This window comes from Chelon labrosus (genome assembly GCF_963514085.1).
Source record: "Chelon labrosus genome assembly, chromosome: 2".
Lineage (NCBI taxonomy): Eukaryota > Metazoa > Chordata > Actinopteri > Mugiliformes > Mugilidae > Chelon > Chelon labrosus.
In genome coordinates, this window is record NC_140338.1 from 33,653,070 (window position 1) to 33,679,109 (window position 26,040).

Genomic DNA, 26,040 nt, shown 5'->3' on the forward strand with positions numbered 1-26,040 from the left:
ACGATACTGTGTTCCTTTTTTAATAAACTGCCTGTATACTTGAAAAGTTCTCAATGCTTCGGTTTACATGTAGAGACCCTAGTTATGCTACCGTGTAAGTGTGGTGATATTGTGAGCCTTGTTAGTGGTATAGAAATAGCGATTTCTTTTTATGTGTAGGTGTGCCCCGAAGGCTAGCGTTATACGCTAATTAGCAGTTTGCAAGAAAACTGGTCACATTTGACTAACAAAACAAATGCATGAAAACAAATACCAGAGAACGGTCGAACTCGGTACACATGTGTTATTAACCCCAGGTTCATTTTGCGCCGGAGTTCCCCTTTAAGTCACTCCCTGCTGTGCTGCAGAGGCCAGGGCCTCAATGATGAACATATTCTAATATCAAAAAATAAACATTGTGAGATGAGTCCAATCCAATCCAATGCACTTTATTTATATAGCACAATTTTTAGCAAACACAAGGTTTCCAAAGTGCTGCACAACAAGATAAAACACAATAAATAGAAAACACAATAGAAGCACAATAAAAAAGATGAAGTAGTAAAAATATGCATGTATACACATAAAATCAACACTCTACATGGTGTCAAAAGCCAAAGAAAAGAGGTGGATTTTAAGAAGAGTTTTAAAATGAGACAGAGAGGAGGCCTGTCTAATGTGCAGCGGCAATTCGTTCCAAAGTTTTGGAGCTGCAAAGGCAAACACTCGATCCCCTCTGAGCTTAAGCCTAGCTTTAGGCACTGTCAGGAGCAGCTAGTCAGCTGACCTGAGAGATCGGCTAGGAGTGTGGGGGTGCAGCAGCTCAGAGAGGTAAGGTGGGGCAAAGGCCATTCAAGGCTTTAAATGCAAATAAAATAATTTTAAAATGGATCCTAAAATGGATGGGCAGCCAGTGGAGTGAAGCTAAAATAGGTGAAGTGGTGCCACCAAAAGTGCCACCAAAGACCATGACTTCTGTCTTTTTTTCATTAAAATACAGAAAATTTAAAGCCATCCAAGCTTTAAGGTCGTGTAAGCACTTTAGCAGCGGGTTAACAGAGTATGAATCAGACCTTTTGAGGGGGACATAGATCTGGCTGTCATCCCCATAGCAGTGAAAAGAAATGCTGCTATGCATTTCTTTTCGATACTGTCTGCCCAATCTGACCAATGATGACATGTTTAGTCGCATGTCATCATTCCATCACTCGTTATCTAGGTGGTGTCCAGCAAACGACGTGGCCTTCACTGATAATTGGAACACTTTCTGGAGAAAGCCTGGTCTGGTTAGGCTAGATGGCATCCACCCCACTTTCACAGGTGCTGCTCTCATATCTTGGAATATGGACGATTTTATTAACCCCCCAAAACCATGACAACCCAGAGTTCTCTAGGACTGTCTCACACCCAAAACTCTCTAAACCCCATAGATGTTCTGTCTGCTCCCAGACTCTTTAAATAAAATACAACAACAAGAGAGGAGTTATTCATAGGAACCTTATACAAATCAATACAAATTCATTGGTAGAGCAGAATAATAGGAAAATTAAACGTGGTCTTATAAATGTCAGATCTCTCTCGTCTAAATCTCTTTTCGTGAATGACTTGATAACTGATCATCAGATTGATCTATTTAGTTTGACTGAAACGTGGCTTCAGGATGATGAATATGTTAGCTTAAATGAGTCTACGTCACATTTCTCGAAGCACAGGTAGAGGAGGAGGAGTGGCAGCAATCTTTCACTCTGATTTATCTGTTAATCCTAGACCTAAGCAGGGCTTTAATTCATTTGAAAGCTTTACTCTTAGTCTTTCTCATTTGGACTGTGATGTATCACTCACCTGCTCCTTACTCTCATCATAGTAGAGAAACAGATCTGGTTAAAGTTAGCAACAATCTCCTCATGGTTCAGACAGTGGACTTGTCTCTATTCTTGTTCCGCTAGATCTTAGTGCTGCATTTGACAGTATTGATCATAATATTTTATTACAGAGAATTTTCTACTCTTAAACTCAGACAAAACAGAAGTCATTGTAATAGGCCCTAAACATCACATAGATTCATTATCTAATAATTTAGTTTATTTTCATGGCATTACCTTGGCCTCCGGTACTATTGTGAAAAACCTTGGTGTTATATTTGACGAGGATATGTCCTTTAATTTGCACATAAAGCAAGTAACCAGGACTGCCTTCTTTCACCTGTGTAATATCGTCAAAATGATCCTGTTTCAGAGTGATGCAGAAAAAGTAATTCATGTATTTGTGTCTTCCAGGCTGGATTACTGTAATTCATTACTGTCTGGCTGTCCAAATAGTTATTTAAAAAGCCTCCAGTTGATTCAAAATGCCACAGCAAGAGCATTGACAGGAATTAGCAAGAGAGATCATATTACTCCAGTTTTAGCTTCTCTTCATTGGCTCCCTTTAAAGTCTAGAATAGAAGTTAAAATCCTCCTCCTTTTTCTTTCATCAAATGGCAACTAACTATGCAACCGGAAGTTCAGAAGCTCACACTTTTCTAGCTGACCAGGGTGGTCTTTCATTTGCAAATGCAAGGCTTGTCAACACATCAGAAGAAAACATCCACTCAAACCTCTCCCAAATGCTGCAGATCCCTTCCTATGCTTGCCAATCCAGTACACTGTAAAACTCATACTGCAGTTTTATGGACTCAGCTGATTTCGTCTTTCATTAACTCAATCAAATATATATGTTTTTAACTAATTTCGACTTCCTGGCCACATATGTTGTGTTAGTGTTAATGAATTACCAAAGAAGTTAGTTCAAGGTGTTTTACATTTAAACAAAACAAAAACAAAAAATTAGCCTACAAAATCTCTTTGATTTTTAAGCTGAAACAACAAGTCACAAATTACAGTGTAGAAGGCAGGGTGGGTGAAGAATGAGGAGTGACGTTTGAGTCTTCCACTAAAATAACAAAACTGCCTTTGACTTTGACCTTGTCTACTTCCCCTGTTTTCATCTACTCTTTCTGCCTGAGGACAGTGACAGAAATGCGCTGGTTTCAATCAGAATCACTTCCCTTTCTCAGCTGTTTCTTTTTGCTGGTTCAGGTCTGCCACTTTGTTGTTAAAAAAGAACAGTCCAATCTAATTACTTTGCATGTAATGTGTATGTGAATATATTAACAAGGAGTCTAAAATAAGGGTTTGTTTGATCGAAAACTTTTTATTAATGCTGAAGAACTCATTAATGATCCCTCCATTTTCCCTTCTCTCCCTTGTATCCCTGGCTAGGGTCTCCAGCACCTGTCAGCTCCACATTTTTTTATGAGCACTGGAGGCAGGAGCAGATACAGTGCAGCAGGGTAGAGCGATTTTGAGGCAGGAGACGTATGGAAATGGGAGGAGGAAAGGAAAGGGGGATATTGTGATTTTTATGGGCTGCAGGGTGGCACAGCACATCATTGTGTGGGAAGGCTGAGGCATTCAAGGAGCTGCTCGTTTGTATTTTCTTTCAGGCAGCACAGAACTGCCATGGCTAGTAGGGTCTTTTTCTCAAGGTATCATCCAACTACTTCCAACACTTTCTTCTAGATCAGCATTTTACAAGACTTGTTGACGGAGCAAAAATAAAAAATAAATCAAAAATAAATCTGAACCTAAAACGTTCAGCATACTCAGCGGAAATGACTGACTGTGATTGTTGCCCTGCCTCATTTTCTGTTTCTGTTGACCCACTGTTATTTTACTTTATACACTATGTTTGAGCTATAGTCTTGTGTTAATATAATTTTTTAAAATATCATTTTAACTGTAATTTAACTGTAATTTAACAATTTAACTGACATTATATGATATTATCTCCTGCTCTAACACAGGTATCACATTGATCCCCCAGTACCAGCTGTTGACTTTCATGCAATGCAGGTGATGCCATCATGAGTTTGGCCTCTGGAATTAGTGACAGGACTCAGCTGTGGGTCACTTGACTGGATACAGTCAAAGTTCAGGCTGATTACATTGAAAAGGAACTTGCAAAGTAAGCTGGCTTTTCCAGCCTTTTGTTTTTACATACTGGGAATTTCCAGAAACAATATATGAGTAACTACTGGGGAAGTGTGGTCCCTTTTACTGCAGTGTTCTAACTGTTCTCAACACAACCAGTGAGTTCACAGGATTCATTTTGCAGTGAATCTGAACAAACTCCCACATGATCCAACTGCATGGAGTGTATGCTGGTGATAACGTAGACCGGGTTTAACGGTGATGATGGCTAGCCTCTCCCAGCTGTCATCAGGTGAGAGGCAGGGTACACCCGGGCAGGTCGCCAGTCTATCGCAGGGCTAACACAGAGAGACAGACAACCATTCACACTCACATGCACAGCTATGGCCAATCTAAAATCCCCAAATAACATGCATGTCTTTGGATGGTGGGAGGAAGCCGGAGTACCCGGTAAGAACCCACGCAGACACACGAAGAACATGCAAACTCCACACAGAAGGATTCAAACCCTGGACCTTCTTGCTGTGAGGCATCAGTGCTAAACACCTGGCCACTGTGCCGCCCCTCATTAAGACGCCCATAAAATATTTTTACAACAACACTGGAGTCCTCTTGGGACTTGTGTCGCATATTACTATTGTTTTTCAGAAGACTGAAAGAAGACTTGTCTTTTAGAAGTAGTTGTTAAACACTGACTCATTAAAATCAAATCACAAACTTCATAAAAACAAACTAGACAATTTTAGGTTATACATTCATGACTACCCAGTTATTTGTGGGTGATTACCGCCCAGTCGCACTCACCCCCATCATGATGAAGTGCTTTGAGAGGCTGGTAAAGGACCACATTATCTCCAGACTCCCCCCAACATTCGACCCGTATTTGCTTATCGCCCCAACGGCTCCACAGAGGACGCCATCTCCTCTGCACTCCATCGGAGCCTAGAGCATCTGGGAGGGAGAAATACACATGTGCAGATGCTGTTTCTGGACTTCAACACTATCATCCCACAGCACCTGATAAACAAACTGACCCCCCTCGGATTCAGCACCCACCTGTGTGAAGTAGTGGGCCTCATCAGCAACAACAAGGCCGGGTTTTTGTAAAGCGTCTTGAGACGATTTGTATTGTTATTGACGCTATATAAATAAAATTGAATTGAATTGAATTGAATTGAACAATGACCAGGCTTACAGAGAGGAGGTGAAACATCTGGTGGACTGGTGTGAGATCAACAACTTAATCCTGAATGTTACAAAAACAAAAGAGATCATCGTGAACTCCTCTCACCGTCAACAACTCAGCAGTGGAGATTGTCAGCAGCACCAGGTTCCTGGGGGTGCAGATAACAGACTCTCTGAGCTGGTCCGAAACACACTGGAACCCTTGTAAAGAGGGCTCAGCAGCGCATGCACTTTCTGCATCGGATGAGGAGAGTAAACCTGCCCCCTCCTATTCTCACCACCTTCTGCAGAGGTACTATAGAGAACATACTGACCAGCTGCATCTCTGTCTGGTCAGGGGCCTGTAGTGCCTCTGCCTGGAAGTCCCTACTGAGGGTAGTGAGGACAGCAGAGAAAATCATCAGGACTTAACTTCCTCCCATCTAGGACATTGCAAAGAAATGCTGTCTGACAAGGGCCCAAAACATCACCTCAGACCCCTTACACCCCAACCATAGACTGTTCTCACAGCTGGCCTCTGGAAGGAGGTTTCACAGCCTACAGAGCAGAACAGTCAGGTTCAAAAATAGTTTCATCCCGTATGCCATAAGACCGCTTAATGCATTATAAATAGTTCCCCCCTCCTCACCCACCCACTCCTATTACCCTGCAATTAAAATGTGCAATAATATTCATCTCTATTTTTTATGTATATTTATTCTATTTTGTATTTACTGTTTCTGTCAATGGGCGGCACAGTGGCGAGGTGGTTAGCATTGATGCCTCACAGCGAGAAAGTCCCGGGTTTGAATCCATGGGCCGACTGGGCCTTTCTGTGTGGAGTTTGCATGTTCTCCCTGTGTCTGCGTGGGTTCTCTCCGGGTACTCCGGCTTCCTCCCACCATCCAAAGACATGCTCATTAGGTTCATTGGTGATTCTAAATTGGCCGTAGGTGTGCGTGTGAGTGTGAATGGTTGTCTGTCTCTCTGTGTTGGCCCTGCGATAGACTGGCGACCTGTCCAGGGTGTACCCCCGCCTCTCGCCCAATGACAGCTGGGATAGGCTCCAGCAGTCCCTTAACAGGAATAAGCGGGTACAGAAGATGAATGAATGAATGAATGAATGTTTCTGTCAATATTCCTGCTGTGCTCTGAGCCATTGCACCAAAATTTAATTTTGATGAAAATCTAAATGACAAATAAAGTCTGTCTAAGTCTAAGTCTAAGTCTAAGTCATTTGCAATGATGCCTGAAGTCATTACATGTATGTTAATTATTAATAGTTCACCATTTCTATTCAAATATCAAGTGTCAGATTATAAACACAATAACAGGAAAATGGTTTATTCACTGGGAGTAGTAAAGTTTGCTTCAGTGAAAACACGACCCCACAAACTGCACCACCCAGTTTTATAAAGCCCGTAACAGGCAAACTTTGCCAAAAGACATATCCTGCAAGATTTTCATTGTTATATGAAGAACAATCATTTAATACAGGACACTAGCCATGGATGGAAGAAGGAAAGGTCAACCACAGAAACAAACTGTCTTTAAAATTCAGGCTTACAGGATACCTGTTTTTTTTCTACAAGGGAGGAAGTAAAACTTTGTTAGTCTTTGCAGAGCAGAAGAAGACTTTCAGGGATGAAACTTCAGAAAAGCTGGCTATGAAAAGAAGAACACTGAAGGAGGAATCACATGATGTGAAGACAATTTGAGGTAATCATTCCAATCAGACACATGAGAAGGGACATCATCATATGAACCTTTGGCAGGTGTATGAAGACAAAAGTGATTTGTGTTGAAGGCACTACCTCAGAGCAGTGGCAGCTACAACAAATCAGGACCCATTTCTGCTATATCACAACCACTGATGTTAGCCAGACCTGGAGTGAAGTGACATATTACTAATAAACTGGCTGAAGTAAAAAACTGGGCCATATTTGCTGTTGGTCCAGGCCATGGCCTTCGAATAGAGATGGATCGATTGATTTTTCCAGTTCACGCTTATGCCGATTGCATCAGGTCATGGTATCATGGTATTTCTCCTGTTTGGGATCTCAGGATGTTGCTCCATATGCATTCTCCTTATACATAAAAGTTGGCAATGGGGGGCAACTGAGTATTTTGATGACAGTGGGAAAAGCATCTTATACTAAAATGCTCGTAGTAAGGGACACTATAGACAAGAAGCTGCCAGTCAACATAATGGAAGTGAATTTGACATGGTGAAAGATACTGAAAGCTAGTGGAAACATATTTCGGCTGTCAGGGAAGTGTGGTGTCTTTTCCTGCTCAAAGTAAAGGTGAAGGTACAGACGGTGATTCATGCCACATCCTAAATAAGTGGCTCTTCTTCACAAACCAGTGAGTCCTGCTGGACTGATTAGGAGTATATCCGAACAAATTTCCACATGATCATTACTTATGGACCTAGTGGTTACTCAGATCTGGCTTACATTGATGATGGCTCATTTGCATGTTTAATTCAATTTTATTTATATAGCGTCAATAACAGTTGAAAAAATGTTCATTCAGGTAGGAGTGGATAACTGCAGGAGGCCATGAAGACTGGGCAAGCTGATGAGACCACAACAACAGATGTAGTATGGAGCGTCACAGGAAACACACAACTCCAGGCCAGAGATACTCACAAGAAGATGGAGGATGAGGGGAGGGACACACAGCAGTTAACATGCTATGAGCCTCCCGAACCCAAACTGGGAGCTGGTTCCACAGGAGAGGAGCCTGATAGCTGAAAGCTCTACCTCCCATTCTATTTTTTGAAATTCTAGGAACCACAAGTAGGCCTGCACTTTCAGACCGAAGTGATCTGTTGGGATGATATGGTACAATAAGGTCTTTAAGATACGATGGAGCTGGGCCTTTAAGGGCCTTGTATGTAAGGAGGAGGATTTTAAATTCTATTCTAGATTTTAAAGGGAGCCAATGAAGAGAAGCTAAAACTGGAGTAATATGATCTCTCTTGCTAATTCCTGTCAATGCTCTTGCCGCTGCATTTTGAATCAATTGGAGGCTTTTTAAAGAGCTATTTGAACAGCCAGACAGTAATGAATTACAGTAATCCAGCCTGGACGACATAAATGCATGAACTAGTTTTTCAGCATCACTCTGAGACAGGATGTTCCTAATTTTGACGATATTACGCAGGTGAAAGAAGGCAGTCCTGGTTACTTGTTTTATGTTCAATTTAAAGGACATATCCTCGTCAAATATAACACCAAGGTTTTTCACAGTAGTACTGGAGGCCAAGGTAGTGCCATCCAACGAAACCACGTGATTAGATAATGAATCTCTGAGATGCTTAGGACCGAATACAATAACTTCTGTTTTGTCTGAGTTTAAGAGTAGGAAATTACAGGTCATCCAAGCTTTTATGTCTTTAAGGCATGCTTGGAGTTTAACCAGCTGATTAGTTTCATCTGGTTTCATGGATAAATATAGCTGGGTGTCATCTGCATAGCAATGGAAGTTTATGCCATGTTTTCTAATAATCTTGCCTAATGGCAACATGTATAACGTAAAGAGTATTGGTCCTAGCACAGAGCCCTGAGGAACTCCATAACTTACTGTAGTAGGTGCAGTAGTTAGAGAGACCTTACAGATGTGAAGATTTGTGTATGAGAACAACAACAGTGGTGTCCTCTGTGACTTCCATCACAGGAAGCCCTTGTTTTACAAAAGACGAATGAGGCAGGAAGCTTCTTTTTCCTGAGTTCAGTGGTCATCAAATGCTGACTCACAGCACATCAGTGAGGAAAACAAGTCCTTGATTAACATCAAATTTCTTAAACATAAACTAGACTCATTCAGTGTACTGTACATGCTGAAATAGCTTATATCATTCTTCTGTATTAATCTTATCTTTAGTTTTCTTTGGTTTTTGTTTCATTGTTTGACACAAGCAGTTTAACTACTATTAAATGTAAATCTTTGATTAAGGATTTCTCAACTTCTATTTAACATTCATCACAATTATAATCTATCAGAGAAATGGGTAACTGGTCCAAATTGCTGACAATATTGCATCATTGATTAAAGATTTTTAAATTAGTCTGCATTGTACTGTTAGTAAATAGATTTTTCTCTGTTTACAGGTAAATTGACTGGTTGCCCAGCAACCTCATTGTGCCACCAAAGACCATCATCATTGTCATGGTGCCAGCGGCATCACAGAGTTGGTGTATCAGGTTACTGATTGCTCAGCAATAATTACAGCACATAATGTTTAGATTTACATTTCATTTATCTTAAGAATACAGCATGTTATTTAGAGTTGGCAGGCAGTGGTTTGAGCACTAGATTAAGGCTGTTTCTAGCCTTTAACTGTCTCCAAGCTCTAGAGCTACACTTAAGGAGAAATGTGAGTGCCATTGATCTCCTCATCAAAAAAAGACTAGCTCTGAGTGTAGAGTGATGCACTGTATTTCATGTTTTCACTGTCTAATCTGGCAAACAGTCTGCTGTAAACTTCTCATAGAGACACCTAAACTAAGCTCAGTCACATGCATGTGGTTAATACAATGTGGTTGTTGCACAAATTACCCGCTGTCTCCACTGTTGTGCAGTCGAGCACTGATGGACATATGTGGTTGCTGCACACGCTAGCAGGCTGCTGAGCATTTAGCTCGAAGCACCACCCTGATTAAGAACAGCCTCTAAGAGCAGCCGATGTAGCTTTTCAAGGTTTCCTTTGAAAACATGTCATATGGAAAGTGATTGAATTAGAAAATAACCTTACACCCAGACACCATAGGTGTAGTAATAAAATAATCCTTCATCAAAAAATGTCACAAGACCTGTGGCAGTAGTGCTGCTGTTTAAATCTCTCAAGACCTGTTTTTATTCTGAAAGAAGGCAGCCTTGTAATTTGTTTACCAAGAAACTACATATTTTACAGGGAGTAGTAATAGACATACATGAAAACCTTTCCAGAACAAAACACAAAAATACTCAAGTGTCTTAGTTTGGGGTTGCTGAGGGTGAACTGCAGCTTTTGGCATCTGATGGTTTGAAGGTTAATAATAGCTGAAAAGGGTGATGTTTTTACAATACTCTCTCATCAGCTATTCCTGTGGTCCCATTTCAACTTTTGACTATAATCAAACCCATTTGTCCCAATCACACATCCACACCACTGAACGAGAGCAAACCATGGGTGTCTGGATAAAAAGTGTCCAAATATTACCCTGGCCATTTCCACTAGTACAGAAAAATAGTTAGTTAGTTAGTTAAAATGCAAAAATGATGATATAGAGTGAAAACGTGTTCTTGCTAAATTCAGTCAACATGTTAGTTTTCTTCTTACCCTGTCTATACAGATATGTGCATAATTTATGAGCTAATTGCTCTGCTGCTATATTTCTAAGTCATCTGTCTATTCCAGGCTTTAGTGAAGTTCCCATGTTATTCGAATACACACTCCTCCATATTTCCTGTCACAGGGCTCATGCTACAGAACAGTCTCAGGGGCTTTGGCTCACACTTCACTAACTGACTTTAATGGGCCACACTCCATGGAGATATATGGACATATTTTTTCAGTCTATGCATGTGCGCTATAATTAAATAAAACTCAATGTGAGTGAGCATGCCAAGAAAAGCAAACTGCTCTCTGAGGGGTTACTTAGGTGGAAGACTGCTGTTGAAGACCTACCATGAACCACATCACACTTACACCAATAGTCCTTGGAGAGATTACCTTCATGCATTTAGCATTATAGTTCCTATAATGGATAAAACTAAAGTGCAAAAATCAGCACATACTATCCAGCATTTAATTGTCTATACTGGGAAACTGTAAAACATGAAAAAGTGTAACTGTAAAGACAGACAAATTGTACATTCACGTGATTCAGAATTTCTAAATTCTTTTTTAGGCAGACTTTGATGGAAAAGTGTTATATATTTTGCTTGTAACCATTTTTTGAAAATCATATAAACTTTTCCTATTAATGAACTGTATGAAGTTCAGCTTAACTGCACTTGAGGCTTCAATATTTAAAAAGGCTTATGCACATTAAAAACAGATTTTGCATATTGACGTTTCCAAATTGGTTTTACCTTTAATGCTTTATTAAGTTATGCATAACATAATGCTGCTGTATTTTATTTATCCTTCCTCTCTAAAACAAGACACATTACTGCCTGTTCCTTGAACATAACAGCACCAGGGACATGACCGTAGCAGAGGCTGACAGAAGCTGACAAGACCAGCGTGTGTTGTGATATGAAGAGCTGTTCACGACGCAGGAAAGGATCTCACGCATAGGCGGAACTCAAATGGACACTCAGTAAACCATGGAGGGAGAGAGGAAGCCTGCGCATCCTACTCCATTTAAAGCTAATCGGTCATGGAGAGCAGAGTTTAAAAAATGCAGACATGTTGCCATATGTGATCAGTTTCCGATTCTTTTTAAAGCCAGTGACGTGAAGGTACGCTCCGCAATTTATCTGTTATTCCTAGGTCAAGTTAAAGCTGTATTGTCTTTTAAGAAATTGTAGTAATTATTATTATATCAAAAATATGTAGAAACAATTTACATTGAAACTATTTAAAATTATATATATTTCTAGATCATAAACCAGCGTTAGCCTATTTGATTGTGTCTTAGTGAGGTTTAATTCAAATTACACAAACACTAAAACGAACACGAAAACTTTTATTCCAAATACTAATACTAAAAATGTATAAAGTTGTTAAAACATCCTACCTCGATCAGTCAAATGAAATGTTAAAAACAATGCTTGTATTTTATTTATTCGGAATTTTATTTAACTTGTACTGTGAGTTTGTGCTAACACACAGAGGAAGAAGAGCTCTCAGTTCTCCGTGAGGTCCGGACAGGCGAGAATCTTTAGATTACTTTAAATGAGTTTAATTCATAATCCCAGGGGGGAAGATGGGCAGTTGAGAAACATGGTAGTTGGGAATCACTCCGTGGAGCGTGGCAGGAGGCATGAAAGGGGTGTTGGGAGCCAAAGATGAGACAGCCGCGCAACATTCTGGGTCGAAATGTTGAAAAGTTTGACAAGAAGGGAAATTCTTGGAGAGGAGCGAGGAGAGCGCAGGTATAATGCTGCTTACAGGTGGGGTTCTGGGGCTCATGTGGCTCCTAACGCAACTTCCAATGTCTAGATCGCGAAACAAATCTGGACCATAGAGACTAGAACCCACCCCGTGCGCTCCGAGGAGAGGAAAGACTGGAATCAGACTGCGCTCCTGCGCACTGGAGTCCTTCGGCGTTCGCAAATAGAAGCGTTGCCTCTTAAAGCGTTTTCTTCTACGAAGAAAACTCCCGTTTTCGAACATGTCTGCGGACATGGGATCCAGGGTCCAATAATTCCCCTTGCCCGGATTCCCAGGTTCCCGGGGCATTTTGACAAAGCAGTCATTCAAAGACAAATTGTGACGGATTGAGTTTTGCCACGCTGGGAACTTTTCCCGGTAGTAGGCGAAGCGCTGAATGATAAAATCACATATCTCACTGAGCGTGAGCCTCTTTTTCGGGCTCTGGAGGATGGCCATGGTGATCAGGGCGATGTAAGAGTACGGAGGCTTCACAGAGGCGGTTCTCCTGCCCGGACCATCCTGTAGCCGGACTACAAAGTCTTCCTGAACTTTAGGAGTGAAGGATGAAGCGCGTCGATCCAAGTCTACATTGCTCTCACTAAACACTGCAACATCCGTGTTCTTGACATCTTCATTGCAGTCTGTCAGACCCTCCACGTCAATGCCCGTTTCCTCCATGAGTTTGCGGTCCAAGGTCATGGTCCAGAGTGTCCGGTGGGACGGCGGCCCCAGCAGGCGAGACTAAGCCTGTCCAGGAAAGAAATGGACACTTCTTCCCTTACATTCACAGAAAAAACTTCGCATCTGACTGCATCTTTGACTCCTTAGCCTCCCACTGTAAACTCTCTCCTCCTCCTTCTCGTCTCCTCCTGTCTTCATCTAAACAACAGCAGATACAAACGCGAAGGAACTATCTATAAATATACCTCCAGTTGTTTATGATAGAAACCCATTAATGATAGTGCGGGTGTTGCAATAATCAATTAATTTCAAACATCTGAAGTATCAAATTGAAAAGTTGGCCTATTGTTGACTTCTTTGTCATTTTTCACTATTTTATAAAAGTTGTAGTTTTCTTTTCGTTTGGAGTATTTTTGTTAGATTCCTCTCAAAGGCAGTTTCTAATTTATTCTGTGTTCCCTTTAACTAAATAGATGTTATTGCTGGACTACAAAGTTCACTGGCACAGGAACTTAAAGTGATTCACTCTGTGGGAAGACGTTTTCAGAGAAAGTCAAGTAGCAATACGCTGTAAAACTATTGCATGGTTTATGAGCAAAAATTCACCAATGCAAAATATAATTTAAGTAATCCACAAAATCTAAATAAAAACATTGGCAACAACGTTGGCTCTCTTTCCGGTAACAAGTATCATGGGTGAACTCGTGAACAGTAGTTAAATGGTATATTTGTCACGTGACACATGCAAAATGTGTTAATGAAGGGCAATAAATCACATCGCTGAGTTGTGTTTTGTTTGAAAAAAAAAACCAACCACTATCTAGTACCAAGTAAATGTAGTTGAGTAAATTGCACAAAGTTTTTCTTTTAAATGCTGACTGAGTAAAAATATAAAATTGTTGGACCCAAAATAGAAGAACAACAAAAAAGCAGTGCTTGAGAAAACGTGCTGTACACTGCAGAGTTTCCAGCACTGTTTATTATTGTTTACAGTTGATGTGTAAGTGACCACAGTAGGTGAGGTGTTTCAGAGTTTGACATAAAACCTGAACGAGTACGGAGTTTATGTTTCTGGCTTACACAGCTCTCATTTCCTTCAGTATTCCTCATTGCTGGATGGTTTGGCACATGGTGAGGCAACTCTCATACGACGTAATCCGTTTTGAAATAATAGCTGCACTGTATCAATCCGTGTGAGGCCACCCACTAGGCAAACTTGGCCTGTAGTGCATGGTGGGCTGAGGAAACTGTGGGAAGCCTCATTACTGCACATTTCTTCCCTCTCACTATAGTTGGTGCTATGTATACCCATGTGAAGCCATTATATCATTTAATACTTGCATTTTTAGCAGGGGAATTATTTCAAATGCAGACTTTCTACAGGTACCTACACACATGAAAGAACAGGAAACATATCAGAGATTTATGACTGAATTTATTACAGACCTAAACTCAAGAATATGCACACAAAAATGTTTTTTTCCCCCCCTCGAAGTAAACAGCAATGCTTAAGAAACCTGTGTCCCAGTTTAACCAGCAAAATATAATACTGCCCCAAAACAACAACAAATATAAACACCAAGAAAGGAAATAAACACCTCAAATACAACCACAAACAGAAGCAATGATCAACACAACACAATAAATAAATAACTTATAAACTGTGACACAAAATGGATATCAACTGAACACAGCACACAGTGTTGCTGTCAGGGTCACAAAACTTCAATTATTTTGCAGTTAATAACAGTGAACACGGCAATTATCTTCATATTTGCACAGAAATAACATTTTTCTGGCAGTTGTTGGGCAATGCTTACCATTAAACACAACAAACAAGAATATCTGGATGAAAAGCGTCAACAGTCATGACTAAGCATTCCACTGAACATGTTTACTCCTTCAGTATCCCAGGTATTTCTACCAAATGATCCTCTGCTCTGCTCCAAGTGTGCTTCATTACTATACATCAGTGTCAATATCAATAGAGGAAAACAAACTGTACAAGCTCTGTCACACATGCTGGTTTACATGCAGTTTAGAGAGCACAAACAGTACTGACTGAAGCACGGGTCATTTTCAGACACTGTCCTCCATTTTTAAGATATTATTACAGAATTTTTGTTTATCATTTTTGATGAATACAGTGACATTTTGAGAGCTGCTATACAGGGCAATACTTGAGTGTTGTTATCAAAAGCACACCAGTGACTTATTCCAATACTTTGTAAGATGTAAGAGCATAGTCATGAGAATAATGTCGCTCCCCGTATTTTCAGTCACACCCGGAGAGGATTTTAAAGAACTAAGCTCTGCAGATGCAGAGAATATTGTCTTGAACTTCTCTGTTCAAGCTCTGTCACGTGTGCACATAAAAACCTGTGCTCTGTGTAAGTTCCCCTAGGTGGTGTGTTTCCGCTGAGCTGAAGCCATTCTCACAAAATTTCCGCACTTGAGGCAGCATGAGTTTGAGTTCCCCTCTTTCCTAGGGATATGCCAGCAGTTGACGCAGCGCACTCTGTATTTCTTATACCTTCAAAAGTCAGAAAAACAATACAGCAGTGGTTGATTTATTTTTAAGGTTCAGATGTCAAGATGAATTAAGTTTTATCAAATTCTCAGAAAAAGTTGGCATTTATTTATAACATTTATATCTGAACAAACCTGTGTTTCCATCTGCAGGCTAAGATACTGAAAGTAAAAACATGTGCCTATAAGTACTAACAAGAGTGTTTTATTTGGTCAATCTCACATTAATTGCTCATAGATTTGGCAGGCACACCATGCAGGAGTCAAGTCTCTGTAATGTCTGACGTTTGGGTGTAAAAACAGAGTTAAATCAGTGATATAAAGGATAGCTATACAGATTTTTGGGGTTAGGGTTAGGTCTGCTAAATACACAGTTGGGTGCCTTCAGTGACAATGATACTGACACTGAGGTTTTGATTGCTGTAAGCTGTTCACACTAGCCATTAAGAGATCCCTTCATAATGTGAGTTTAGTATAGGTGGATCAAAATCCTCCTATGAGTAAAAATATATTTCAAAGTTTATGTGAAGATTATGTGAAGTGCAAGTTACACACAGGTATCTTGTAGAGTTAGAATGAAATTACTAAAAATTACAAAATTTTGTCTCAGCACTGAAACACTGTTTTTCTAAACTCAAAAGACTGTAACATTGGAAGGCATCTATTTTGGTGTCTGCGGCTGGGTACAAGTCTGTAGTTAACAGTTTTACTGAGAGAGGTTTTGTTGCAGGTAACTGTTGACTTGTTTTGGATTTGTTATAGATATACTATGATCAGGATGACTGAAAATCTTCAGACAGGACTGTTGAAAATAACTTGTGGAAAAATGTGAAAAGACAAACTAAATTGTATCTACAACATTTGCAGTCTAATATTTCATGTTTCATGAAGTTTTAAAATCTGATCCAACAGAGGAGACTAATGCACAGCTTCATGTGTTCTTGTTTTGTAATCCTGAATGTGCAGCAGTGTTAATATGAGCTACCTTATTCCACAAGCATTACAGAGTGGAGTCCCGTCCTCTGCATCTCTCCACATGGGGGTCTTCTTGGTGCTGCATGATGCACAGACTTTATCCTCTTGTCAAACAGAAATTAAACATATTAATTTTATGTGAAAGTCTTTTTGAACAGAGGGCCTATTTATGAATAAGATAACTGACGTCAGAGATTATTATTGTTTTTTTTTTTAAATGTGGTTAACAATAGGCCAAGTGACTGAAGAACAATACATTATTGAGTGAAATTAAAGATAATTTCATTTGGAAAAGTCAAATTCTTCCATACTGTATAATACTATTATTATTATCATGTTAACTGTAACACTTTAGTTATATTTTCATGTAATTAACCTAATAAGAAAACAAGACTGTATATGTGGGTGGTGTCACAGTTTAAACACAGACAGCCAAGACAGGCTGTTTGTTCTCAAAATGGTGGAAGTTGTCTGTGTTCCCTTTAGACCAGGGAAGAATCAGAGATTTCATCTTGAAAAAAGGTTAGAAATTTAAAGTGTATTAGAGAGAAATAGTTATGACTATAATTAATCTGTTTAAGAATATTTTGATACTCAGCAACTAAACAGTACTAAGAGTATCAAAATGTACTTAAATAGATTAATTGTAGTCATAACTAAGCCATGAAACCAATGCACAGTAGTTATTCTAAATACAGTCCAACCTGATATAGTTGAATAATGTGATGGGGCGCCATCTAGTGCTGAAAGTGAGCATTTCACAAAAATGTACTGTATACTTCATGCCATCATTTTAACTATGATGTTAAGGGTGCAGATGCTTTCATGTTAAATACATATTATTATTAAAATTTGAACTGGGCACTAAACTTTTAAATTACTACAACTAAAAACTTAATATACTGTATCTAAACACTTCCTGAGGGTTTTCCTTTACTTCCCACATTAATGTCTCTTTCTCTGAACCGTGGAGCTGAGGATAGTGTTTAGATTGTACAGCTTTCTGGGGCTGTATATTAACAATAAACCTGACCTGGTATTAAATGTGTGGTACTGCATGTGTGTTCGTAACTCCTGTGAAATCGTCAATACAAACTGAGCAGCTTCATTGAACAGGATAGATACTCACTTAAAACATTAGTCGTCTGGTCATTCTCCTCATCTGAGCTGCTAGTTTTAAGTGATTTCTGTGATGTCCGTGTCCTCACCCTCTGTTTTCTCACACTCTTGCAGAGCTCCTTGCTGTCACGGGACCATATGTCACAGACACCAATAATATGTGTACAATTAACTACAGTTTACATCACCATTTTGTAAATTCCAATGCAAAACTATAGGTTTGTTTACCTGTACTTTGATCTTATGAGAAGTCGACTCTGTTCCCTATTGTCGTCCAGCTCCGTGTCTATCCTGAACGTCACCCCCTGGAAGTCTGGGTCTTGGATATCAGCACTCCGACTTGGATGAGGTTGTTTTCTTGGAGTCTTCGTTCTCCTCTGATGGGCTGAAGTTAGACCAGGTTGCTCCTTTTGTACTAGTTTTGATGTTCCATAAGACACATTAGCACTCGAGGATTTCAGGTGGGTAGCTAAGGGGGATTTTTCTTCTACGGAAGGATGTGTACGTTGTGGTTTAGAAGGTGTGGTTTTATCATCTTGGCTTGAGATTAAGGGACATCTTTCTGCAATGCTAAATATGAGAGATGTTGAATTTGAAGAAGGCGTGATGGACACCAGAGGGTGTAGCTGGGTGTCACATGGGGACTCTGTAGACAAAGTAAAGTTTGCATTGTGGTCCAGTGTTAGCAATCGCTTTGGGAGAGCAACACCTGCCTTGTCATTTGAGTTCAAAGTCAGTTGAGCATTTACACATACGTTGGGGATGTATGGTCGTGACATAGCATTTTCGACAGTGTGGGTTTTCTCACTAGTCTGTAGTTGAACACTACAGTCCAACTCAGAGTTTACCTCACAGCACAATTTATGATCATCTTTTACATCTTCCACCGGGCTGACAGAGGTTGTGATTTCTTGTTGCTCACAGGGAAGAAAAGACAGTCTTGAAGTGCATTCACAACCATCACTTCTAGAAGTAACATCTGGTTCTGTAGTCAATAATTTGGTTGCTGAATTTGTGGTAGATAATACTGAAGTTGGGCCTAACTGTTCCACATCTCTTTTATGTAGCAGCCTTTCACAGTGAAGGTTGATCAGACTCAGCACTTTCCAAGGGCTGCTGTGTTCACACTGTGGCTCAACCAAAGAGGTGGCCTTGCTGCTAGGAGTTTCTGCCTTCTCTTTATTCACCTGATTATACGGCAACATATACAGACAGGAATCATTAGAGATTTGAAATGACTGTGTATGCTCTTCTTTCATTTCAGTTACTAATGAATCTTTCTTAGATGCCTCATTAAGTAAACTGGGTGAACTTGTGTCTAGAGAAATGTTGTGGTTAGGGGATGCTAGCTTGGAAACTTCCTGGAAAAGGTAGAAGAGTGCAGGATGGGAGTCATCGTGTTCCACTTTACTCTGGTTTCCATGGATTGAGGTAGCTTGCGCCATTGGTCCTGTGCTCATGCTGAAGCAGCGTCTGCATCATAAATAAAATCAAACAGCTTTTACATAATGAATTTCTTACCCGGTGTCAGAGGAAGTCGTATGATTAAAGACAGAGACAAGAGAATTGCTGTAAAAAATAATAAATAAATAAAAAATTAAAATCTTCCTCTAATGTTTGCTTTTTCTTTCGTAAAATGTATAATTTTAGCCCTTTCGGCCATAAAGTTTGAAAAACCTACATCTCATCTGAACTGCTCTCAAACTACAGACATACTGTAGAGGCCTAATGTGACTTCACACATTGACACAACACATCAGAACGCTGTTTGACTTTTATGCGGGTATGTAATAATGACATTCAAGTAGGCCTATATATCCAACAAGAGAGCTAAATTATTTGTGTACAAATACAATATCTTTATACACAACAGTAACAGTGGTAACAGGTAGTTTCCTTAATGTGTAACATTCTTGAAAACCTCATTTATTTTATTTATTTTTTTAATTCTGCATATGCTACCGGGAATAGTAGGGTTTGTTTTTATTCCAACGCCTAACAACGTGCAAGTGTACTTAAAATGTATATTATTTAAAGCTACCTGCTCTAAAATCGATTTAAATCAGAAATTGGTTAACTCACCGGAAGGAATGTAACAAAACTTAGCAAACCTATGAAGTTTAAATGTGTTTCAGAGCACAAATGCAGCACTTTCTGGAATAGCAGCAGTAGCAGTTCGCGGTTGTCTGAATTTGAATGTGGCACGCGCACCTGTACGTCGTGGCGTTGTGCGTGCATTAACACTTGAACGTGATGATGAGGTTCACTACAAATTGACTGCCCGCCATCTTCACTCATATTTACATTCTTCGCTCATTAAAGTCAAAACTCTATGAACTAAGGATGGTACACTTAACAACACTTTATTTTAACTCTGTAAGGATTGTGGCGGAATCATAGCCTACAGTATGTTAGACTACGGGTTTATAGGATGAGCCAGAACTCAGTAGCTTTTAAATTGGATGTTTTGATCCATTGTCTGTGATTGAACATCAGCCACCTAAAAGTTTGGAACTGTTAACGTCATTGCATGAAGTTAATCAATCTTTGTCCTTTCCACCTGTGGAAAGGCTTACTTCGACTTTATGATCAAAGTTAGACAACTACAAAACCAATCGTCAGTCTCCCTGTACTACTGCTCACCTTAGATCTTCAGGTCGGTCGTCAGCTAAAACGTGAAACCCGTCGACTCCCGGATATATACTTGATTGATGTTTGCTACATTACCGGATCCGTGTTTGGACCAAACGGAGTTAACGCGCGTGTTTTTGGTTTGCTAGATTAGGCATAAAAGTGCGGCCCACCCCGAGCTTCAGCTTCAGTCAGTAACTGATGAACAGAGCACTTTTTTACATGTCTGACAGCACAAGAAAAGGAGTAAAAATGTTTTGGCAACATCAAGTCCCTGCTAATCATGCAGTAAAATTAGCAGTGGTTAAATTAATTTTGGTGATTAGTGTAAACACTTCAGAAGTTCAAACATCTTATTTAAAACTGATTTTATTGCACAATTTTAAATATTTGCATTTCATAACACATAGTATATGTAATTCACTTACATTTGTGCGCTTGTTGGAAAAGTACAGTAGACTCGAATAAAGAGTAGATATTTTAAACTTATCAACTATGGTAACATAAATTTTCAAAACCAACTCATCTTCCTCCAGTTCTGGGTCTGAGCACAGCTGAACAGGATCCAATCAAGTCTCAGTCACTGACACCAGTGAGGTTCCATGTGCGTTTAAATGCCATTTTCCTTAAAGACTCAAATAAGCTGAATGTTCTGAAATGTTTATAGTGAATACATATGCCTTGTCAACCTTTAAGCTTTGGGCAAATACATTTAATATATGGCTATTTTGTGAGAAGAAAACTTCTCTGAGGTTTACGACTATAGTCCGAATGCTTCTCAATAACACACTGCAACATCTATAAGTGGACATGGTAAATAGAAATGTAAATGCATACAATACCTGACCAGTGAACCAGTGTGGTAATTATGGACTGGCCTAAATGATTGACATCATCTTGTGATACTTGTGCGTATACGAGCTGTAACAAGGAATGTTCCATTCAATAGCAGAAACATTTGTTTTGTTTAAAAAAAAAACAATGACTGGTGTTTTAACAATAGTTTGTGAGATCGAATGGTTTCTTAAAGATGGCCTGAGAACACTCCACATAAATAAATATATGATCAGTTAAACCATCAGCTAAGTTTTGTAGTAACCATTAATATCACCTTCAGTGAGACTCATGTAGTGTCTGACTACTTCATCTCATCTGCCAGCCTGTAATGTCATTGGTTAACTGTGGAATTCTTCAGTTGGCAAGACATTTTGGGAGTTGCTACAGGATTTACTATCCTAGCCGTGCATCCCTTCATGGTCGCCCCCTCACTCAACCAGCACACACGGTGTCTAGCTCACAACGACACCTCGTTTTTCTTTTTCTTTGGCTCCTATTCTCAGTGGGGTTTGGGAACATGACCATCCACATAGAAGTTCCTGGTGACCTTGGGCAGAGTGAGTTCAATGCCGTCGAGCTCTGCAGTGAGAATGATCTGACATCCCAGCCGGGAGTTCTCCTGAAGCATGGGCGCCATGTCAAGCATGTCATCCTCCCTAAGGATCAAGATATTCGTTACCATTTACTGAGATTTTTCTTTCACACCATCACACCCGATGAATACATGCTTAAAGAAAATAGCAGCAGACATACCTCTCTTCAGGCTCTGGCAGTTGGTCAAAATGCGCAGCACTCACATAGACATGACATGTTGAGCAGGCCAATGAGGCCTCACAGGCTCCTAAATGAAACAGAAACACGAATGTCAAGCAACAAACTATTTCAACGGCATGTCACAGTTCCACCGTATCAACACTCACCTTCCAGTTCAATTCCGTGCTTGTGAGCCAAATACAGGACATTATCTCCCACTTTGGCCTTAACTGGAATCCTCTGGCCCGACCGATCTATATACACCACATTGACCCTAAAGAGCAGACATCAATCTATTTAAAAAAAATTTACTTGAAACCAGTAATACAATAATTCACATCTTTATGCTCAAAATATCACAATCAACATTAGATGAGATTTCTAAATTATTTAGCATTATTTAAAAAGTTTCATGCACTTGCATGCAATGAAATATGTATATGTATATTTATACGTAATAAATACACCTGTTTTACATAACCACAAGGTGACTCAACTTTCTCTCGTCTACTACACACTGTGAGTGAAGGCAAATATCTGCAGAGTTGTGGCCTCATAAAAAGTCAGAAGCCAGCTGGGACTAACTAGTCAAAAATGGACGTGGAAGAATTTGAGTGAATCAGCGAAAGAGTCATGGGGCTCATTGATGCATGTGGGGAGCAAGGGCTGACCTGTGTGGTCCAACGAAAAAAGTTCATGCTGGTTCTCAGAGAAAATGTGTCAAAACAAACAGTATCACCCTTCAGGGTTTACCACAGCGGATCATCCGCTTCCATCTGCGCATCAGACAACACACCTGATGCCTTTCTTCACCCATTCCATCCTGCCTGTGCATCTCTTTTTCACACTCCCCATTGCTCTGTACTGTTGACCCTAAGTATTTAATGTCCTGCACATTCTGTACCCCTGGTCCCAGTAACTTTACCGTTTCACTCGGGTCCCCCTTGTTTACACACGTATTCAGTCCTGCTTTGGCCAACCTTCACTCCTCTTCTCTCCAGAGAAAACCTCCACTTCCCTAGATTTTCCTCCATCTGCTCCCTGCTCTTGCTACAGATCACCATGTTGTCTGCAAACATCATCACCCACGGAGACTCCCGCCTGACCACATTTGTCAACCTGTGCATCAACACAGCAAACGGGAAGGGGCTCAGAGCTGATCCTTGATGCAGTCCCACCTTCACCATGAACTCCTCTGTCATACCTACAGCGCACCTTACCACTGTCTTACTACTCTCATACATATCCTGCACCACTCTTCTCTTCACATACTTCTCTGCCACTCCAGACCTTAAACAATACCATAGCTCTTCTCTAGATCTACGAATACACAATGTAGGTCCTTCTGCCCTTCTCTGTACTTGTCCATCAGCATTCCCAAGGCAAATATTGCATCTGTAGTACTCTTTCTTGGCATGAAACCATACTGCTGCTCACAAATGCTCACTTCTCCCCTTAGCCTAGCTTCCACTACTCTTCAGCTTGATATTTTTGTAGTTTCCACAACTCTGCACTTCGTCCTCGTTCCTGAAAATCGTTACCAACTCCTCCATTCCTCAGACATCCTCTTACCCTCCAAGATCTTGTTAAACAAACCAGGTAAAAATTCCTCTGCCACCTCTCCTAAACACGTCCATACCTCCACAGGTATGTCATCAGTCACCTTCCCACTCCACAGCCTCTTCAATGCAATCCTGACTTCACCCCTACTAATCTTTTCAACCTCATGCTCAACAATAGTTACTTCTTCAACTCTTCAAAATACTGAAATGAATAACTGTATAATGGTTCTGAGCCAGTTCTGAGAGCTACCACCTGTTCAATTCAATATCAATTTCTGCTTCACTTCAGTTCAGGATGTGGTCAGTGTGGAAAATAATGAACATTTCATTTTAATCTTTCACTTGAGATTAAATGTGGATATTAAACGGACGCATCCACGGACTCTGGTGTGGACAACAATTATAATGTGCGCACTTAATAACTGATAGTCCCATATAAATTCACAATAAAAGCAGTAACTTACACGTCCTCTCGATCCTCTGCATCGGAGCTCCCCTCCTCACTGTGGTAAAGACCTTGACAAAAAGAAGCATGCACAGTAGACTTATTAGGTTTCTGCTCCTCCTCACCAAAAAGAATATTTGACTTGTTGCAGAAGTTTCATAACCCCAATAGGGCTGAAGTGAAGTTACACAAGTGTTATTGAGAGGACGTTCGACTCAAATAATAGCTGTTTTAGCCAAGAGCAAACTTTGCTGGTATTGTCAATAACTTAAACAATGGGAAAAAAGGATAACCTAAAACTGCTTATTCAGACTAATCGTAAACAAACAGTACCGAGCGACGAATTACTGATTAAGGCAAAAATACTAGCAAAGCTGCAGTGCTCACCTATAGTCGTCTGTAAATGTCGATTTATCGTTCGGAAACTATCAAAGGAGCCTCTACTAAGTACGTTAGTAACTCCGTTTGCACAGTTCTTAAACCTGTACAGTGGACATGTACTACAGTCCGGTATAACTCTAGAAAGTCTCAAAGTCAGCCCCACGCTCGACCGGACTGCAGCGGCGGCCGCCATTACTCTGTTTTTATCACGTGACCGAAAGCAGCCAATAAGAAAAAAGAGCGATGATGGCGTGACGTCTATTCTGCGACGTGCTGCTCTGACAGCAGAGGCCGCAGCTGCTTCAACTTCTACAAGAGAAACGTGTGCGCAGTGAACAGTCCTAGTACAAGTATGCCCTTAGAATGCATTTGTTTTCACTACTGTACGAAATGTTTTGTCAAGTGAGTACTAATGTGTTTCATTACACCTCATGCAAGTCATGCATTAAAGATTCACGTAAAACTATTTTTAAAAGAATTGAAAGTAAAAGTACTTCTATACTGTTTGGTGCTATTAGTTTCTCTAACACTAGATCATCATAATATGAAAAGTAAGTAAATACAGCTGCCAGTACAAATATAGCGGTATCAAAATGATGTCATAAATATTTGTGTTGAAAGGAATAAAGTGGAATCACTCAAGTACCTCAAAACTATATCAAAATGCATTACTTGAGCAAATATACTTAATTACTTTACACCCCAAGAGACTGGTCATAAAATAATAATATAAAGTAAAATCTATACCAAAATGTTTCAAAGAAGTGCAAAGTGGTAATTCTGGATGCCACACTTAACAAATTGTATTTTGTTTCCATTTGACTAGTCCTGTTAAAAGTTATTCCTCTGGTTATGGAAGCAGGTCTGTGGTAATAATTCAGAAGAATCAAAATGTGACATACAGCAGAAGCTCCACAGCTGCCAGTACTGTTTGTGTGTTGTAAGTAGAGAATAACAAACTTAGATAAGAAATGTGATGCAGACCAGACTACTTGTGTGTGAAGACAGAGAAGTGATGTTATGGCTAGAGGCAGATGAAGGACTCAGGGGCTCTGCTTCTACCTGTCTGTCCTTAAATTCCACTAGTAGAGAAAGGAAGTTTAAAAAATGAGTTGCTAATAAATAAACAACCATTTTACACATGAGTGTTGTGTTGATGTTGAGATGAGATTTATATACCTGCCTAATGATCAGGGAGTTTATTCTCTTGAATACACCATGAATTTTATTTCACTTCTTATCTTTCCTTCAGTGTCTCATAATGAACTGTGGTTTTGGGGAAAGCACACATTTAAAGTGGGGTTTCAGATGTATACTAAACCCTCCATCTGGATGTGCCTGTGGAGTGCCTCCCATGTGGCTAGCCATAAAAAAGTAAATGGACCACTCTGTCTGCTTTTTTATTTTATAGCAAGAGCTGGAAGTCAACTCACTGGCATTCAGATTATTATACTTTATATACTCTAAATACACATAATGAAACGCTGTTAAGCTTTTGTGCATGTACTTTCTCACACACACACCTGCTCTGGATTACTGCCCAGGGACAGTTTACCTGTATGTCTGTGAAGTGTGAATCTAGAGTCCTTAGTATATCACTGGGCTCTCTTGTCCTCAGGTCGTGCAGATGTGTGTGTTGGGGGGGGGGGGGGGTATAAAGTGGCCTTTAGCTGTTCCCTAAGATTACACTCCCTTTACTCCCTTATGACCATGCAGCACAAAAAAAAAAAAAAACTCAACACCCCCACACAGATGCACGCACATACTCACACTTCCTTAAGCTGTTCATCTTGAAAACCTAAACGAGACTCTTCTTAACATATATATATGCTCAAACAGATCCCATCAGCACAGCATGCATAGTCATTTTAGGCATGATACAGTGATCTGCTGAATCTCCAGAGAGCACACTGTGTTTAT

The 26,040-nt window shown here is 40.0% G+C and overlaps 3 protein-coding genes across 3 annotated transcripts; all 3 read right to left on the reverse strand.

The window, feature by feature from the left end:
• Positions 1 to 11,886: 11,886 nt before the first annotated feature.
• Positions 11,887 to 13,519, reverse strand: LOC311506666 (forkhead box protein D1-like). The gene has a single exon (XM_084570716.1). The coding sequence runs from the start codon at positions 12,904 to 12,906 to the stop codon at positions 12,013 to 12,015; it is 894 nt and encodes a 297-aa protein (XP_084426842.1). The 5' UTR covers positions 12,907 to 13,519; the 3' UTR covers positions 11,887 to 12,012.
• Positions 13,520 to 13,730: 211 nt separating this feature from the next.
• Positions 13,731 to 18,956, reverse strand: zglp1 (zinc finger GATA like protein 1; the record flags this gene model as incomplete). The annotated part of the gene is made up of 5 exons (XM_084554466.1): positions 13,731 to 15,421; positions 16,403 to 16,496; positions 17,522 to 17,634; positions 17,740 to 18,157; positions 18,923 to 18,956. The coding sequence occupies 5 exons, from the start codon at positions 18,954 to 18,956 to the stop codon at positions 15,289 to 15,291; spliced, it is 792 nt and encodes a 263-aa protein (XP_084410592.1). The 3' UTR covers positions 13,731 to 15,288.
• Positions 18,957 to 20,351: 1,395 nt separating this feature from the next.
• fdx2 (ferredoxin 2) lies at positions 20,352 to 24,576 on the reverse strand. The gene is made up of 5 exons (XM_084556228.1): positions 24,127 to 24,576; positions 23,759 to 23,810; positions 21,900 to 22,006; positions 21,733 to 21,820; positions 20,352 to 21,635 (listed from the first exon to the last, which is right to left on the reverse strand). Exons 1-5 carry the CDS (start codon positions 24,311 to 24,313, stop codon positions 21,479 to 21,481), a joined length of 591 nt encoding a protein of 196 aa, XP_084412354.1. The 5' UTR covers positions 24,314 to 24,576; the 3' UTR covers positions 20,352 to 21,478.
• Between the last annotated feature and the right edge of the window lie 1,464 nt (positions 24,577 to 26,040).